The 16,935-nt window shown below is 41.2% G+C and overlaps 1 protein-coding gene across 1 annotated transcript in view; it reads left to right on the plus strand.

Moving 5' to 3' along the window:
- Positions 1 to 10,243: 10,243 nt before the first annotated feature.
- LOC128715359 (uncharacterized) overlaps positions 10,244 to 16,935 on the plus strand; it is a 108,676-nt gene continuing 101,984 nt past the window's right edge. The window contains exon 1 of the mRNA XM_053810241.1: positions 10,244 to 10,331. Coding sequence (XP_053666216.1) covers positions 10,244 to 10,331 — 88 coding nt within the window. The remainder of the gene's footprint in view (positions 10,332 to 16,935) is intronic.

Consider the following 16,935-nt stretch of genomic DNA (forward strand, 5'->3'; position numbering starts at 1 on the left):
GCGTGCAACGTGAAAGGGACACTCTTATCGATAACTCAGCGCAATTTATTTGCTAAACTTTCTCTAATGTTACTGCTGTTTTAAAATAGTTTCGATGGTACCCGTCTTGGGTAGGTCTTGGTTCCAGTCCTTGTGGACGTCCCGGAGCGGGAGTAGAATAGGGATATGGGGGCAAGAAAAGGGAAATGTTTTAGTTAGTTTGCTGTTGCCCAGACATTAAGCTGTGTCATAAAAAGGAAGGAAACATTTCGGCTCATTAAACTGTTGGAGAGTTTTTTTTTATCATGGGGAGATTCAAAAAAGGAACTTGGTGAAGGCGATTGTGCGATTGTATTTGTCGCCGTTCCTTTGACATTAACAGGCAGCATTAAGCAGTAGTGACAGGGAAGTATTATCAGGCAAGGTGGTTTTCCTTTTTAAAGCTTAACATTTTACTTGCATCAAACCCAACCTGATCAAGGTTTACCTATGGTGCGTTAGTTTCTTAGCTGAAATTCCCTAACGCTTAAAGTGTACGTCCTGGAGCGGCTGGTGAGCAAATTTGCATTTGCAGAGTAAAATATTTACGATACAATGGGAAGGTTTTCAGGCGGAAAAAAATGCAGTACCCTATACTCTTTAAAGAACTTTGGTTCCAATTTTCAACACACCGTAGCATAAACCAACGGATGGACGATAAGCAGGACATCGCAACGTGTAGTTGTGTTGTCGGTCCGTTCGCCCTAATGCCGACCCTAGACACATTCAACACATTCGTTCTGATTTCGGCGGTTTACCGATGGCTTAAAGCGAGCCATGAAACAAACACGAAAACGAGCGCACCCAGGAAAGGTGGCCACAATCGCCATGCTGTGCGGGCTGTCTTCGAGACCCCGGGGTGTCGTGGCATTTTCCATCGGCATTTGTAATGTATTCAAACGATAATGGAAAGTTATAATGCGATTAAAAAAGTTTACCACGTTCCCCATTACTAACGTAAGCCACCTCATCGCAAGCAGCATCCGTGCGAGACAATGTGCGGCCAAGGGAGGACGGAAACTTTTACGGTTTGCTGGTGGGCCGGTAGATGTTGTTTGGTTTGGTCAGCCTACGGTCAGCCTACAGTAGGGGGTAGAGTTTTGGGAGCCGTTACTGATGTCCCTGGGTGAATCCCCGTCTGGCCGGTACCGATTGAGGGAGGGGAGTACGCTGAGTGGTGGGATTCGGATTTGGGTTGTTTTACGATGCTGATTGCGAAAGACATTAATACTGCTTAAGAACTACGTTTCTCCATGTAAGCAGAGGGCCCGAAAAGTCCAACAATGTCTGTTGTTAATTGGAAATAAATTTGTCGGTTCGAGACAAACGACACGGCTTAGCAGGTTTTCACCTCACCGAAGGTGAAGCACTTCTCTCAGATCCTGTTGTAGGACGGCCTTCGTAACTATCAGCTGTGAGACTTTCGGGGAATTTTGGTTCCGACGAAAACCCACCATACGCTGACTGCTCTGTAGGTGATGGCAATTGATATGATCGGTGGTAAAAGTGGCACACATGCCATAGTCCTCTAATTTCTCGCCCACGTAATGCTGTTTTTCTTTCCCAAATTTTCTCACCCCAGCCGTAATGATATTTTGTTTTCCCAGGCGCAAAACAAAATACCTGTGTACCCGTGTTGGTTTTGTTTGTCAAAAAGCGTTCCACTTTTGTATGCCTGCGCGCCTTGACTATACAACCCACCCACCGACCGAACCATCCACACAGTCACGAGAGCATATAAACAAACACACCCACCCTGCCGCACACAGATTGGCAATGTTCGCGTGCATCGAGCTGCCAAATGCCTGGGTTCTCCTCGCTGCCTTTTTCTTTACATTGTACCTCACCGTGACGCTAATGATTCTTTCGGGAGGGTAGCCGTAGCTGGGAATGTATCCAGCCTGCTTGTTATCCAGCCAAACCCACACGCCTTCAATGTCCGGGCCCGTGTGCGCTCCCCAAGGGGGAATTTTCCGTTTTCGGCGTAACGCTCCGCTTGGCGCAAAACTTTGGCAGCCCACTCCGAATACGGGTAGACAGTAGAGGTGGGCAAAATGAACGTGAACCGAATCACTCACTCAGTTCATTGTCGTGAATGAGTGAGCTCGTTCACCAAAAATAGGACTGACGATTCATTATGATCAACATTAAAATTACGTTTACGTGATTTTAAATGTACGTGAAATATAATTAAATGTACGCGAAGAAAGATAATACGCAAGTGTAACAAGTTTTGATAATAATTCCTGACTAACCATACCTTACATAAATACCTTTTATCAATAAACACACTTACACTTACAGAAATGAAACAGAGAGCAAATAAACATTCTACACTGAAAAGCCAACCAAAACGGAGACCTAACGCCAAAACGAGTAAGCGAGATGCAACAAGAGAGAAAATGTTTCTCTCAGAATAAAGACTGACCGTCAGAGAGATAGCACAGTTCATGACCATGATCATATATTCTTGCTTCATAGGCTTCATATGACCGATTACTGTACGTGAGAGAAAGGATGAACGGTATTCAGAATGTGAACTAGTTCTGAATCCAAATGAAAGAGTAGCAAACGGTTCAAATATGAACCATGAACCGTGAACCGTGAATGTAGTCATCACATATTCACTACAGGTATGACAGAGATACATATAGACAAGACTACACTTTACAGATACTGCTACGTTCGTGTGAAGGAGTACGGCATACTAGCCTCAACTTGCGCTATTCACGATGTGAACTATTGTGAACTGATAGATCAGATGATCCTCTGTCGGTTCAAATATGAACCGTGAACGAATGTAGTCATCACATATTCATTGTAGGTATGACAGAGATACATATAGACAAGACAACACTTTACAGATACTGCTACGTTCGTGTGAAGGAGTACGGCATACTAGCCTCAACTTGCGCTATTCACGATGTGAACTATTGTGAACTGATAGATCAGATGATCCCCTGTCGGTTCAAATATGAACCGTGAACGAATGTAGTCATCACATATTCATTGTAGGTATGAAAGAGATACTAGTTAGAAAAAGCAAGACATTGGTAGGTATGAGTAAAGAGTATGGGAAGTGTTGAATACAGATGTATACATTTTCGCTTCGCTCAAATCTTTTTCCAAAATTATATGCATAGTTGTCATTAGAATAATTAAATATTCTATGTACGTATATTGAAGTTCCTTTATAATTTTTTACTACGAAGTTTTTAATTGTTATTCAGAATTTATAAATTTGTTACTGGTTGTTAAATATTGGTTTGTTAGAAATTTGTATTCATGAATCATGTTATTTGAATTACTTTCTTGGAGTTATTATGCGTTATGTTAGAATAAGTCCTATGTTTTACAAACTATGGAAATAAAATAAGCATTCATACGTTATACAACTGCAACAAATATCTTAATAAAACCGATTTATTCATACTTATCATGACTATTTCGAAAACTATATGAAAATCATCAAACTTGATGTTGATAAACAACATTAGTTTGATTTTTTTTATCAAATTAAAAATGTATTTAATCTAAATTTATGCATACTATAATTAGTGTTGATGCTAAATGCCAATGGTCTATGACAGCACATCTCTAATTATCTGTTCTAGTAACGTGAGCGGAAGAACCGCGTTCACGATCAGTTCTTTGGGCAAAATGAACCGATTCACTCAGTTCATACAAAAGAATCACTTTGCCCACCTCTAGTAGACAGTAGGCGTCAGCTGCCGTTCACGTGCGAATGTAGTGCGAGCGAGCTGTTTGGAAAGTTTTACCATCTTGAACGGCAAATTATGTATCGCGCCAATGGTGTGGACGCGGACTGGGTAAAACGGTCAGCCTGGCTGGGTCACGGACCGGGATGATCCATCCGGGTGGGCCCGGGAATACGAGGATCGAGGGGCTGGAGGCAAGTTTGTGTGAAATTTCGGTAGTTCCAGTGCTCCAGTGATCCTGGTCCACCTAGATGGGTGGGGATTGTTGATTGATGTGTTAATTTTGCCCTTCGGCTGGTTCCCTTCGAATAATATGATTTGTGTGTTGCGTGCGAAAATGCCTGCGGTAGGGCCAGTATGATCATATTGCATTATATCGTCCGATCGAATGGTGTGTTTACCACCCGCGGGAAGGGTGATACAGTTTTGGTGGGTGGGTTGGGTTTGAGGTTGTATACCCAAGGGATGGTGCCACAAACAACATGTTCTATAAAATGAGTTTTTGATTTAAAGCGCAAACACCTTGCCAGGAATCGTATACCGATGGCTTAATGAAAATGGACTTTGGTAAAAGCTTGAGGTTTACAGCGCGAGCTTAAAATATTTCGATAAAAATCCTCTACTAATAAGGGAACTCAATAGAGTTTTAGCCCATTTTCAATTCAATGCAAAAGGATTTCTAATTTCTGGTAAGTTGTAAGGCTTATCGTACATATCATAATCGTGATGTTTCCATAATATGGTTTTTGTTCGTTGTTCAATGCTTTAGAAATTGCATTTTATGCGATGTATTGAACTGTGGCGCAGTAGTAGTTGTTTGAATCGCATTGCTTCCATAGCGACCGTTTCTTTTGTGTTGTTCTATCGACTCGATGTGATACATCACACGTGGTTCAAATCTCACCTGAATTCCACCCCGCTGGAGACGGAGCATGTTTGATGAGAATTTTGTGATGTGCAGAAAGAGAAAGATACGTTGAAATCAAGTAATTGGAACTAATTATTCATGCATTGTACTGTTCACCTCTAGTGATTTATTTTCATTGATGATATACTTGCTAAAATTATTTGATAAAAGAAATCAAGAAAAATATATTTCACTGTTAGTTTTGTTGATTTGTTAATTTCTACTGTAGATTTTGATTTGCAACTGTACAACATATGCTCCTCAAGGATTAGAAAACAATAATTGATCCTTAATACAGGAAAACTTCCTTGTAATTATAAATATTGAACGAAGCGCACGAGAAGAAAATGTCCTATTACATTGGTTTAAGCTAATTTGATAGGCAATAGAGGGAGTTGTGACCATTGCAACCACACTGGGAATGGGAATGATACCGAACAAAGTAGCCCGAGAAGCGAAGTTCTTGAAAATTAATCAAGCGTATGATGTGTTATATTTAAACCTACTAGTAGCAAATGGAATGATCATTATTGAAATCGAAAATTATATATTAATATTAAAATCAACAGCATAAAATATCTAAGAACCAATATAAAAACTATTACTAAAAAAAAGGTTTGCTTCTATTCATTGAAAGGGTAATACCAATGTAGTCGTTGGCATTGTAATGCTTGATTAACAGTATCATTTCCCATTTAAATTGTAGTAGCTTCAGTTTTACGAACCACAACATGTACTATTGCTTCGTGGTTCACATAAAAGGCTACTTACATGTGTCGTTGAGAAATGCTACATGGTGCAAAGCAGTTTGTTTTACTTCTTCATCTCTCACCATGATAATCCTTGTAGATTTAAACAAAACGATTGGTTCAGCTAATAAAAAAGCATATAAAAAGAAGTCTCTTTGGAGCAAATGGCACCATATATCCTGCCGTATGGAGTGAAATGGCGTGCTGTGATGTAAAATTGTCCCCCCTCAACGTCTTAAAGCCTGCCGGAGGATGGGCTGGAAACCAACGCCAAATGGATGTAACCACGAGTCCATGTGCGTGCGATTTATGGAAGGAAATAATACAAAATCCTTTCCTCCGAAGAGCGAGCGAAAGACTAGTGCCGATTGTTTTCTTCCTCAATCGGCTGGCTTATCGTGATGGCGTTTCGCTATGGTGCTGAGCTGGACGGACCTTCGTTTCACATTGGCCGGTTTCATACGGGCATACGGGCGCAGTTAAGCCAAGAAACCAAACGACGACGGGCTGTTAAGTAGGATTACGGAAGACATTTTGTTCGTTCCGATGTGAAGTGTGCATGTAGCTTAGTGGCGGTAAGTGAGTAGCCTTGTCCGTCCAGCTGCCACCGTTGACTTGGAGGTTTCCGAAGAGCTTTTCACAGTACCGAGCGTTGGAAGCTTATTTGTCATCTAACATGTCCAAAGTTTGCTTGTGCGCGTGTGTGTGTGGGTGTGTGGGTGTGTGGGTGTGCGTATGTTCCATTAGACGCGACGATTGCGTTGATAGGGAATTAAGTGATGTAGATGACGTGGTGGCTCGTTGGAGGATAATCAGATCATCTAGTGGACTTTTGGTTTCCGTGAGTAGTTTATTTCCTTTTACCTAAGTTTTGCGTCGTGTCTTTGTACGAAGCCATATTCATTTTGGTGACCAACTTCATAAAGTACCAGGCTGCTCCATCGTATTGGAAGATAAAAGTTTGCTACTAATAGCTTACGTACGCATGGCATCAGATGAATTAAATGAGACTACTTTAAAGTGGTTGGATCGTTCTCATGCTTTGCCTTAAATTTTCTATTAAAATTCATTGTACATAACACGTTCAAAAAGGCTATCCGCCGGATACTAATAACTTTTTTTGTAAACGTAACTTTTTATCTCTGCTTCTGATTCAATTCCACCAGACAGCGATTCGTTTACTGATTTCTATTCAACCAACGGCAGCTTCCGCAGCCATCCACCGAATGGAGCTGTGTCTACATTGTCAAGAGGAATTATGCCTCTCGACGTACAAAACAAGAGACGTCAACATGCACCCTCTTGATGTGGCCCACGGGCAGTATTTTTCGCATCCGACGCTGTTCGCTTTTCCGGATGCCTGTCAGAAGCTTCGTTCTGTTTTTTTGTTTGCTTGTTTGTTTATATGTGAGTGTGCTTGCCATCGCTAGCATGCTAGTACACTGTTCGAGTGTCGACCGCCAGCAAAAGTTGCAGTTAGTATCACATGCTTTATTCCGTCTGTTGTCTGCAGATAATTGGAGCAATATGAACTCTAGCCTGAGCGACGGTGACGGCAGGGAGGCGGAAGCGTATTTATCTCTCATCCCGTGTTATCCCGTACAGGAATTCACATCGCATGCAGCACTCACATGGCGCACAGGACATCGAACCTCTCGACTAGAAAAAAAGCCTGCAGGCGATTGTGCTTGTATCGGAGCGTATTTGCATGTCGGCTTGCATCGGGCGTTGTGGGAAATGTGACCCGTGCTAGAGACAGGTTGCTTGAGCTGCTTTTGTCATGCATTCGAGGAAGTCGGTGTGGACTGACTGCACACTCGGGTCCACACGCACACAAACCCTCAAGTTATGTGTATGGAAACGCGAATGCGTCAAAGATCGAGTCTTATTTGGCGCCCTTTTCCTGCGTGTCGTTTTCATATGTGTGAGGCGAACAGACCAAGGTTAGTCTCGTTCGGGAATGTAGTCCGGGTGGAAGAAACATTCTATCCTGTCTGCGTTAGGATGGGGAGCAAAGCATCTGTACTTGGCTGCGGGCGATTTGCGTGAGCAATGTCGTACACCTTTGGCAAAGAGTGCCTGGTTGGGAAAACTGGTTTAGGATTTCAACTATTTGTACCATGTACCGTCACAGTGCAGGTGGCCGCGGATGATACGCGGTCCATTTTAGGCTATGACTCAATGATCATGCAAAAGCAGATTAGGAAAAGGGACAAAAAATCATTTCTTCTAATTCCACCTACCCATCCCTTGACAGCCTTGAAACTCTTAGGGCTTAAATATAGACACGTGTTGAGAAGCAGAACATACCACACAACAAAGTGATAAACAAAATATTGTCCTCGGGCGCCGGGATTGGAAAGAATTTTATGCTACCCCAAAAGCTCGTTGGTGCGGTGGGAAGCTTTGTTTTCTTTCGATTTTCTGCCAAGCAAGACGTGTTCCGCACAGTGTTTATTTTTCATTGTGCGGTGTGTTTAAGCGCTCAACACAATTATAAACATATTTAAGCACTTTCGGTGAGATTTGAACCATCATGATGGAAGAACGAGCCGAATTCAAGTTCTTATTAAAATATCAAGTTCAAACAGTTCAAATAAAGATTTCTCCATAAAGTTGAGAAGGATAAATCCTACTATTTTTTGTAAAATGATTCGACGCTTATATGCCTAAACGTACACGTTTTAAAAAAGTTGTTCAAATAGCAATGAATGTAACTGCTTATTTTTTAACTTTAAAAGGCCGCACACCATAAAAAAAACATTCTTTACCGTGTAGCTTATGCAGAATGGTAAGACATTTTTAGTGCACAGTCAGTCTTGACTCCGTCCCTCGCCCGAAATCTGACGCTCAACTCTTCTTCCGTTACATGAAGGGTAGCATGGGTAGCATGAAAATCTTTTTCCCTCTGCTATTGTTGTTATTGTAATTCTATCCTTTGTGCTATCTCGGCCGCTAGTCCGGACAACGGTCGTAAAACCGGGCACGGTCAAAACGATTGTGCCGCTTTAGAATGCTGGTAAATTTTCTGCACCCGTAAGCAAACTGGCCGTAAAAATTGAATACCATCTTGCCAATTTCCTGCTGAAGCTTCATGTGCAGCTTACAAGCAGTAGAGCCGTGGAGGTAACGAAACGAGAGGCACCCATAAAAAGACGCGACCGCTTTCGGTTCGTGCAATCGCAAACAACACAGTCCATCATTAATTTAATGTGCTCATTGTGCGCTGTGTGGTTACTCGGTGCATATTTCCTTCCTGAAGCATTCCTCCTTCTGGATATTATGTTTTTTTTCGTTATTTTCTTTTCTCTGTGCTGCCTCGGTGCTGGATGACTCATTGTGTTTTTTCGCTTTCTCACGATTTGTGTTTATTTTCTGCCTCTCTTCCAGAACAGGAGCATCGAGGAGATGAGGGATCTGCCTTGCCTTAGCCAGCTACAACCAACACCGCATCCTTTCGACCCGTGTTGGTGGCATGGAAGAAAAAAATCAAAGCTCTGGCGTTCGTAAAGACTGGCCAAGCAATATAAATACGACAACAACAGTACATCTACGAAGAAATCTCGATTACTGCTAATAGCGGATAGCGGACCAGTTTGGGTGATTGTGATGGGAAGCATCGCGGGAGGAGATAAAAATAAAAAAAAAACAATGGCTTGAAGTGGATGGCAAAACAAAAGATCAACACGACCCCACGCGCATAAGCGTGTCGGAAAATGAGAGGAAATCGGTCCGACAGAAGAATGGAGATGGAAACAATACTAAAAATGTACTTATGGAACAACGGTACGGAACGGGACACGTATACACCGACCGAAGTACAGAGAGATGCGAAATGTGTAAGAAATAGAGAGGAGAACAAGGCAAGAACAAGGCAAAGAACAAACGTTCGAATACAGTGTTCCTTGTTCAGTGCTTTGCTGCTGCTTGGTTGAGGTTTTTTGTCTGTCTTGTCGCGACGGAAACCACCGAGGAGGAAAAATCTTTTCCCTTTTTGTTTTATCATTTATTTGCATCGGTTTGCTGTTTTGCATAGCTCTTAAAAATTGTGCCTTAATTTTTCCGCCTCTGCATTTCTCTCTTTCACACTTCCATAAGCACCGAAGGATGAATGGAAGGTAAAACAGTGCTTATGGTGGTAGCTTCACACACCGCCAAATAATGGCGGTGCTCGACTCGAATAATCCTTCACGACAAATAGGCAATAACAAGCCATCACAATAACGCCAACCGTAAACAACCACCCCCTCCACCAGTGCAACCAGAGCTTAGATAGGACGGAATTACGCTAATAAACCGTCTAAGCCGGTTTTCATTAATTATCTGTTGCTAATCTAGATTTTCTTCTTCAAGAGTTAGTGTATTTTTTACAATCGTTGTCTTTAATGGTGAATTTCTATGTTTTAGAACACTCATCTACCACAGACATGGTTTCGTGCCGGAAATTTTGTAATATCGTTTCATGAGAGAGTAAGTGAATGTAGAGTGCTAGCAATCAGTGAACAGGAGTGGAATGATGTTTAAGCTGTGAAAGTGTTTCATAATAACAAAAAAACTTGATAGCTCAAATGCATGAAAAGCGAAAAGGAATGAAAGTAAAATAGTGCTACAGTGTAGTGAATCGTATAGAAGTGTCAGTTTCGAAAGCAAAGGCACCTGCGAGTGCCACCTTCTCTACTTACTGTGTGTATTGCTGTGCAAAAGCGTTTGTGTGTGTGAGTGCCCGTTTCCATAGAAAAGTGTGCAAAAGTGAGATCGGGGAATAGAAAATCCGTTAATAATTAATGTGCGTGTACGCTGGTAGCAGATTATAGCAGTGCTTTTGAAGAGAAAATCCAATCCAGTTAACGATGTGGCTGTTTGGGTTTTTATTGATCGTCATCGTGTGCGCTGCTAAGTGTACGGAGGCGGACATCTCGGTCGAAGCCGCATTTCAAGGTAAGTGAATACGCGATTGCTTTGATTTTGTGCCTATTTACACATGTTGACAGATTTATTAATAAGGTTATCGGGAAGGTAATGAAAGTAGTAAAAGAAATTGACTATTTCTTATGAAAAAGTTAAGATCCGACACTACGATAGTGCTTCTGTGTTGGCAAGAAGCATTTAGTAGTTTTGTTCCATAGCTAAATTTTCTATCTATTTCTATAAGTTGGAAATCTTTTTTCCTATAATCACTTAGTTTTCCTAAATTTTGATTGTTAAATAGTTAAAAAACATATCGCGTAACTGTGAATCAGAAAGAAGAATTCACAAGTTTCTGCTTATTTTTGATTATACAACCTCAGGAGGTATTGTTCTCCAGTCATTTCTGGCTTACTAGACTTAATTTTTACCAGGTAGTAGGACAGTCTGTTATTGCTACGGCGTCCGGATGGGATTTTCGAAAGGTCCTTTCGTGTCAAGACTGGTGCCGCTACCAGCGGCGCCCTTCCCTCCTACCAATGTGTATTTCTTCATGCCCTTAAATAGTGTGTACGAAAAGAAGAATAGAAGGAAATCTTTAAACTTCTTGAACTTAACTGACTTCCTCAGAAAATGATTTTTTTTAAATTAATTCTTTTAAATTTGAAATCGGTTTGTATTGAAATTTCTTAAAACTGCTCTTGGTCGCTTATGTAGTTCTGTGCTCTCTTTGGAGAAAAGCAATAAAAATTAGATTCAATATTTTAATCATACAGCATGCTCCATAATCCTCGACCCCATAAATAATGGTAGGAAAAGTGTGCCACTGCATGGTTGGTTCGATATCGTTCACCATCCTTTATAGAGACCATAATGCACGCTTCGTTCTCAGCTGGCCTCTGTATCAGACATACTGAAATCCCATGTCGACACGAACGGAGCATCTCTACGGCATGCTACAACATCCAACACAGCGATCGATGCAACGCGAGGCCTTGCCGATCCCATGGCACGGGAGGTGAAAGCAATCCGGCCACACCAAACGCCACAGCGGAACGACTGCACTTGTGCTGGCTTTCTGCAGTCGTAGGGACGAAGAAACTCGTTTCGTACACCAAAGGTTGCAGAAGTTTCTTCAGTGTCACGTTAGAATCTTTCGGTGTGCGTTTGCATGGTTGGCAAGATGTTGGCAATTGTATGTCTCCCGGTCTGGCAGCTGTTGGGTGCTGACTCGGTGCCAAGAAGTATATTGAATATTAATCGAGGGCCAATATTTATGAGAATACGCCAGTGAGTGCTTGCTGGTTTTGCTGTACTGGCGATGATTTTAATTTCATTTTGATAGGCACACGACTGCTCGGCAGGGCAGCGGCTATAGTTTGCCGATGGAATGTTGCGGTACGGATTTGGAAAAATCTGTATTTATTTTATTTCCAGCATCATTGTTCTGGCCTACGGCCAATGAACCAACACACCTGCGTATCTGTTTCGTCCGTGTCCGCACCGAGCAATGTCGCACGATTGGTCGTCAGAAAACTTTGGTGCCGTAAATTTGATTACCTTGAGCCTATTTCAATCAAGCCGAATGTGAAAGATGGCGTTGCTGAGAGGGATAGAGACGGATGATAAAATACGCCCCCTTTGGAATGTCGGTATATCTGTGGCGGTGTTTGTGGCGCTTGGATTTCGATCTACAAAAGTACAAGTCATTTAATTCAATTAGGTGGATCACATAGGGATATTGCACTCGTTTTCTCAATACTTTATATGGTATCTTGCTGTTTTATACAGACTATGGAAGTAAATGAACACAATACAGCTACACTTTGCGGGCTTTATGCATTTCACCACACTGTTCAATATACATCGGCGGTATTTTGTAAGTAGTGAGATTAATTCTGGTGGTTCCAATTTATGCAACTAATTGAACACGAAGAAATTAATGAGGAATGAAAAAATATCCTCGAGCGCACTGCAAAAACAGATGATGAATAAGAACGCAAAGCGCCAAAGCGAGAAAAAAAACAAAAACATTGCCCGGACAAAACCGTGTTGGGTAAAGTGAGAAAATTAAACATCGCAATCAAAAACCAACGAAAAGTTGAATAAAAGAAAAGCCGTGTTGAATAATTAATGCCTTCGTGTACGCGCGTTTGCTACCGGTTCCGTGTGCTGAAGTTATTTTTGGCTTGGTCAAGCATTTCATTTGGGATATTTTTTCAATGTATGTACCATTTTCCAATTTGGTGCAATAAAATTACTTTATCAAAGTGCAATCTTCCAACCTATTGGTGCTATTGGTATTGGTATAGGTATTGATTTAGAGTTTGTGAAGGTTCAGTAATCGGTATTATTTTTTTGGAAATGATTAAAAACGAGCCACCTGTTCTTACATTTCCATGGCATGTTTTTTTTTATTTTGTTCAAATGGATGTTTTTCATTATGTGTCTTTATTACTTAAAGTTATATTATTAGAAGCTGTGTTGTGTTGGCAATAAATACCTGCATGGTTTCTAACATTTGTATGTTTTCGTGTGTAAAAGAATCTAAGGCCTAACATGAGTTCTGCGTAGCGGATAAGTATTCGCCATAGTTACTCGAATTTCAACTCCAAGACGTACGAATGTCTTTGAGCGTCATAGTTTTTCAAGACTGTCACAAGATATGTTTGTACTTCAAATGACGACACTGGGCATCGAAATGTACTATTACTGTACATCTGTACTGGTGCTACGAGTTACATGCAGTTTGGATTGTTTATTGGCAGAACACAAAGTGAAATCAAAACCAAACATAGTGAACCGAACATTTAGCTAGTGAAATAATGTTCAGTAATGGGATACTTTTTGGCTAGCTAAGATTTCTTCCTTATTGCTCTATGTCCTGATTTGTGTGTCTATGTTTATTACTCTATTGCTAAGACACTACGTTTTGGTGAAGTTGTTGTTTCGTGGGTACATATGGGAAATTGTTTTTCCATTAAACATTGTGTTAGTTGTCCTTTCTCTGGTGGCGGTAGTGTGACATGTGTTTGGAATTTTCCTTAGTTGACACCATGATGGGTTAACAAGGGTTAACTGTTGTATTTAGGATACGTTATTGTAAATGGAGCTTTTAAGCTTAGGTACACAATTTTTGATAACTAATCCTTCCATTGCAATTGCATGTTTTTAGTCGTATTTTTCCCTGTAAATGATATGGTATTGAGCTATAATAAACATTTTTTTTACAATTCTAAACCACATTAAATCTATAAAATTTTTCACAATACACAAAGGTGTTTGCTGCCATTGCTTGATACGTTACAGTATGTTTACACAAAATCTGCTGGTATGAGAATGTGTTATTCGCTGGGTTTAGCGTGAGCAAGTTTTTATTAGCTGCATCATCCGCAAATGGAACAAAGAGGAAAGAAAAACAACAATGTGAGTACAACAATCAACCACGGGTACAGGGAAATGTTATTTTCCACCCATTAAGGAATGACGAATGGTTCGGCGGGAAGAAAGTATAGGAATTATAAAAGTTAAACCATACCGTTGCGCTGAAGGTTTCCGTTTTCCACCTTCCCGGAAAACTGTGGGCTAACGAAAAAGTATGGTATGGTCGAGTAAAACCCCAACACACAAACACTTTTTTCCCGGCGTTATTGGCAATCATCGCGCCCACGGTAAAATGCTCCATATATTAAAGAGAGTGAAAATTAATCCTAAATTGGATAATTTGCTACAAAATTGGATTGTGGATTGGAATTATGGCATGAGCTTTTGAGTGAGGTTTTATACATTCGAAAAAAAGGCAGTGCAAGGTGTGAAAGGGATTGACTGCAAAAAAGCAACTGATGTTTTATGCCATTATTTTGTGCAAATCATGATTGGAAAAGTTTCCGCCTTAGGTTGCCATGTTTTATCACCTTGCTGGTATGAAAAAAAAAAAAATCAATTAACAATATGGAAGCTTTGAATCAAAGTAAATAAATGTCGATTTAAAAAAGAATGACTTAATAGTCATAACTATATTAAAGCAAATAATTAAAAAATAGGACTTTATCAGTTATAAGATAAAATATCGGCAATAAAATGGGATGTCAGTCAAATTTCTGTTTTTTAAGTCTTATATATTCCAGTTAAATTTCAGAGAGAAAATGAAACATAAAATCGGAACAATGTAGAATGCTAAGCTGCCAGCAAATTTCACCCTTCTATTACGCTAAATGCATCGACACACTTTGTAATTTGTACTGCATTGCTGCAGCCTTTCTTTCCGCACACGGTAGTTGTAGCATGTAATTGGTGACAAGAGGCACTGTAATTGTTTCTAGCTATATAGGGAGCATCTTCGCTGCCACTACCGGAACACAAGCAAGTCACTTACCCAACTCTCTTCACGAAGCAAACAATCGTTGGATCTTACGAAATGATGCCTTTTACACTTCTTGTCGTGGTACGTAGAACGTATACCTGGTCCCACAGTGTGTACTGTGCAGCGTGGATACACGCCATTGTCCTTTCTCTATCATACGTCTGCTTGAAGTATGAGCATCCTGTTTCGGTACGTGACAGTATTCATTATTGAAATTTACACATGTTTCACCGCACTAGTCGTGCGTACCCGTTGATTGCTGGTTCGGTTTCTGAGCTCAATCCGGTACCGAAACTTCCGATAGTGATTGTGCCCGAGTGCTCCACTGCTCCATCTATGATTCCCCACACATGCGATGGTCGCTGTGGTTTTGCACAGCTACTCTCGCCTCCATGGAGTGGCCCGAAAACGGCGCTCTATGCTCTCACCACGAAAGATAATTGGTGCTACCACCGGAACCGGGTCAGCTGGTGATGGCACGAATGGAAGGCTTCACCTGCACCAGAAGCCACTCCAAGTTATAGTTGTGTGCGTATTGAAGAGTCAAGCAATATGTTGCGGTTTATTGGCGTTTAGCGTAGCTGCTGTTCGCTCCCGTTGTGATCTTTGAAGTAGAATTGATATTTTCTTTAACGCTCGCACATGCATATTCACGTATTCACTTTCACAACCGCACACCCACACACGTAAAGCTTCCCAGCAGCTGCCGGAGTTTCATCCTCCTGATGACCTCGTAGCTAGGCGTTGCGTCTAATTAATTTAATCCCTCATCCTCTTGCATAAATTATGCGATGACGAAGTAAATCAATTATTCTTCGTAATTATCTTTTGCAAAACGTGCGCTTTATCCAGCAGTGACGAAGTGCTTCAGCCAGAATATCTTTCTCTCCGGGCACTGATGGTTGCGATGGTACATTGGCTTACTAGTGCAATCGTTCGATGCGTTGGTGGTGTGCTGCCATTTTGGATTGTTTTTAGAAGAAGGGACACATTGGTTGTATGAAATTAAAACCTGGAGCGAAAGTAAGATGGCACAAATTAAAGGTCAAGTAGAATAGAATTATTGGTTTGCTTGTTGAAGGTATTGGTAGGTGTCATAAAAAAATGGGATCTTGAAGGTCAAAGTTGTTGTAGTTAGATCAACTCCATTTGGGGAAATGGTATGGTTTGAAGTAAAGTTATATTACAATCGTGTTTGATAGCTTTTCCACTACTTTCCAGTGATGCCAGCATGCTCCCTTTTTGCACTGCTCGTGGTGCCGCAGCTTCGGGCGTAATTGAAATTCTTAAACGACATGACAAAAATTCTCGCGTATTCATCAGCACTCCGTTGATGGGAGGGAAAACTTTTTCACGCAAAAAAAAAAATCACCCGTAGAAAATTGATGCCAGAAGCGATTACTTAAACGCGCTTTCCACGATGCGGGAGTATTTGATGAAAGCTGAAGCAATGCAGGAATACCAGTGACGAGCGCGCATAGCGCATGGTTACGGAGGGTCTCCACGAAAACATGCGACGACTAGGGAGCTACATGAGATGGTTCGAGATCTTTCATCGTTTTACCAAAATCGAGGTTTAACGGATACAAGAGCAGATGTGGAGATAAAAAAAGGAATGAAAAAACTAATTATCCATGTTTGGATAGTACCGTCACCATCGCGTTACACCTTGCGCACCCGTAAATATCTGGCCGGAGTACCGGAAAACGAAACCTCGAAAATTGGGAGCGCGTAATTTGTGTTTTCTGTGCCCTGTGTAGCTGTGTATGTAACAATAAAATCCTACGGAAAAATATGGTACGGTATCGTCGGTGGTACCGAACTCTGTTCCTGGTAGGCAGGATTATGTGAGGGCCTACGGATGAATGAAATGCTGCTGTTTGTTGAGTAATCGTTTCAAATTTGACGTATTTGATGTGGATGTAAGAATGAAACCTCGAGAAGTTTGGTAGCTGCCGTGAACGTCTTCACGTGTTTTATCTTCATGCTTGATATTATACCGCTTGGTAAGGATGATGTGGGCGTACTAGAAAAAATATACGTACGCACATTGCTCTAACGTGGCAATTCATGAACGCGTGATATGGCAAGTGGGTGGGAAGGAATCATTCGCGGCAAGTTTTTCATGAGAGGAAAGTTGTTAATCTTTTTTTCTGGTGCTTACCGTAAAGATCTCTTCGTGGAATTGTATGTTTTTTTTTCTCGCGCCGATGGGTTAGACATTTTTGGTTTTCTCGGAACACAACAGGCACGTGTACGTTATGTGTATATGTG

Source organism: Anopheles marshallii, chromosome 3, assembly GCF_943734725.1.
Source record: "Anopheles marshallii chromosome 3, idAnoMarsDA_429_01, whole genome shotgun sequence".
Classification (NCBI taxonomy): Eukaryota; Metazoa; Arthropoda; class Insecta; order Diptera; family Culicidae; genus Anopheles; species Anopheles marshallii.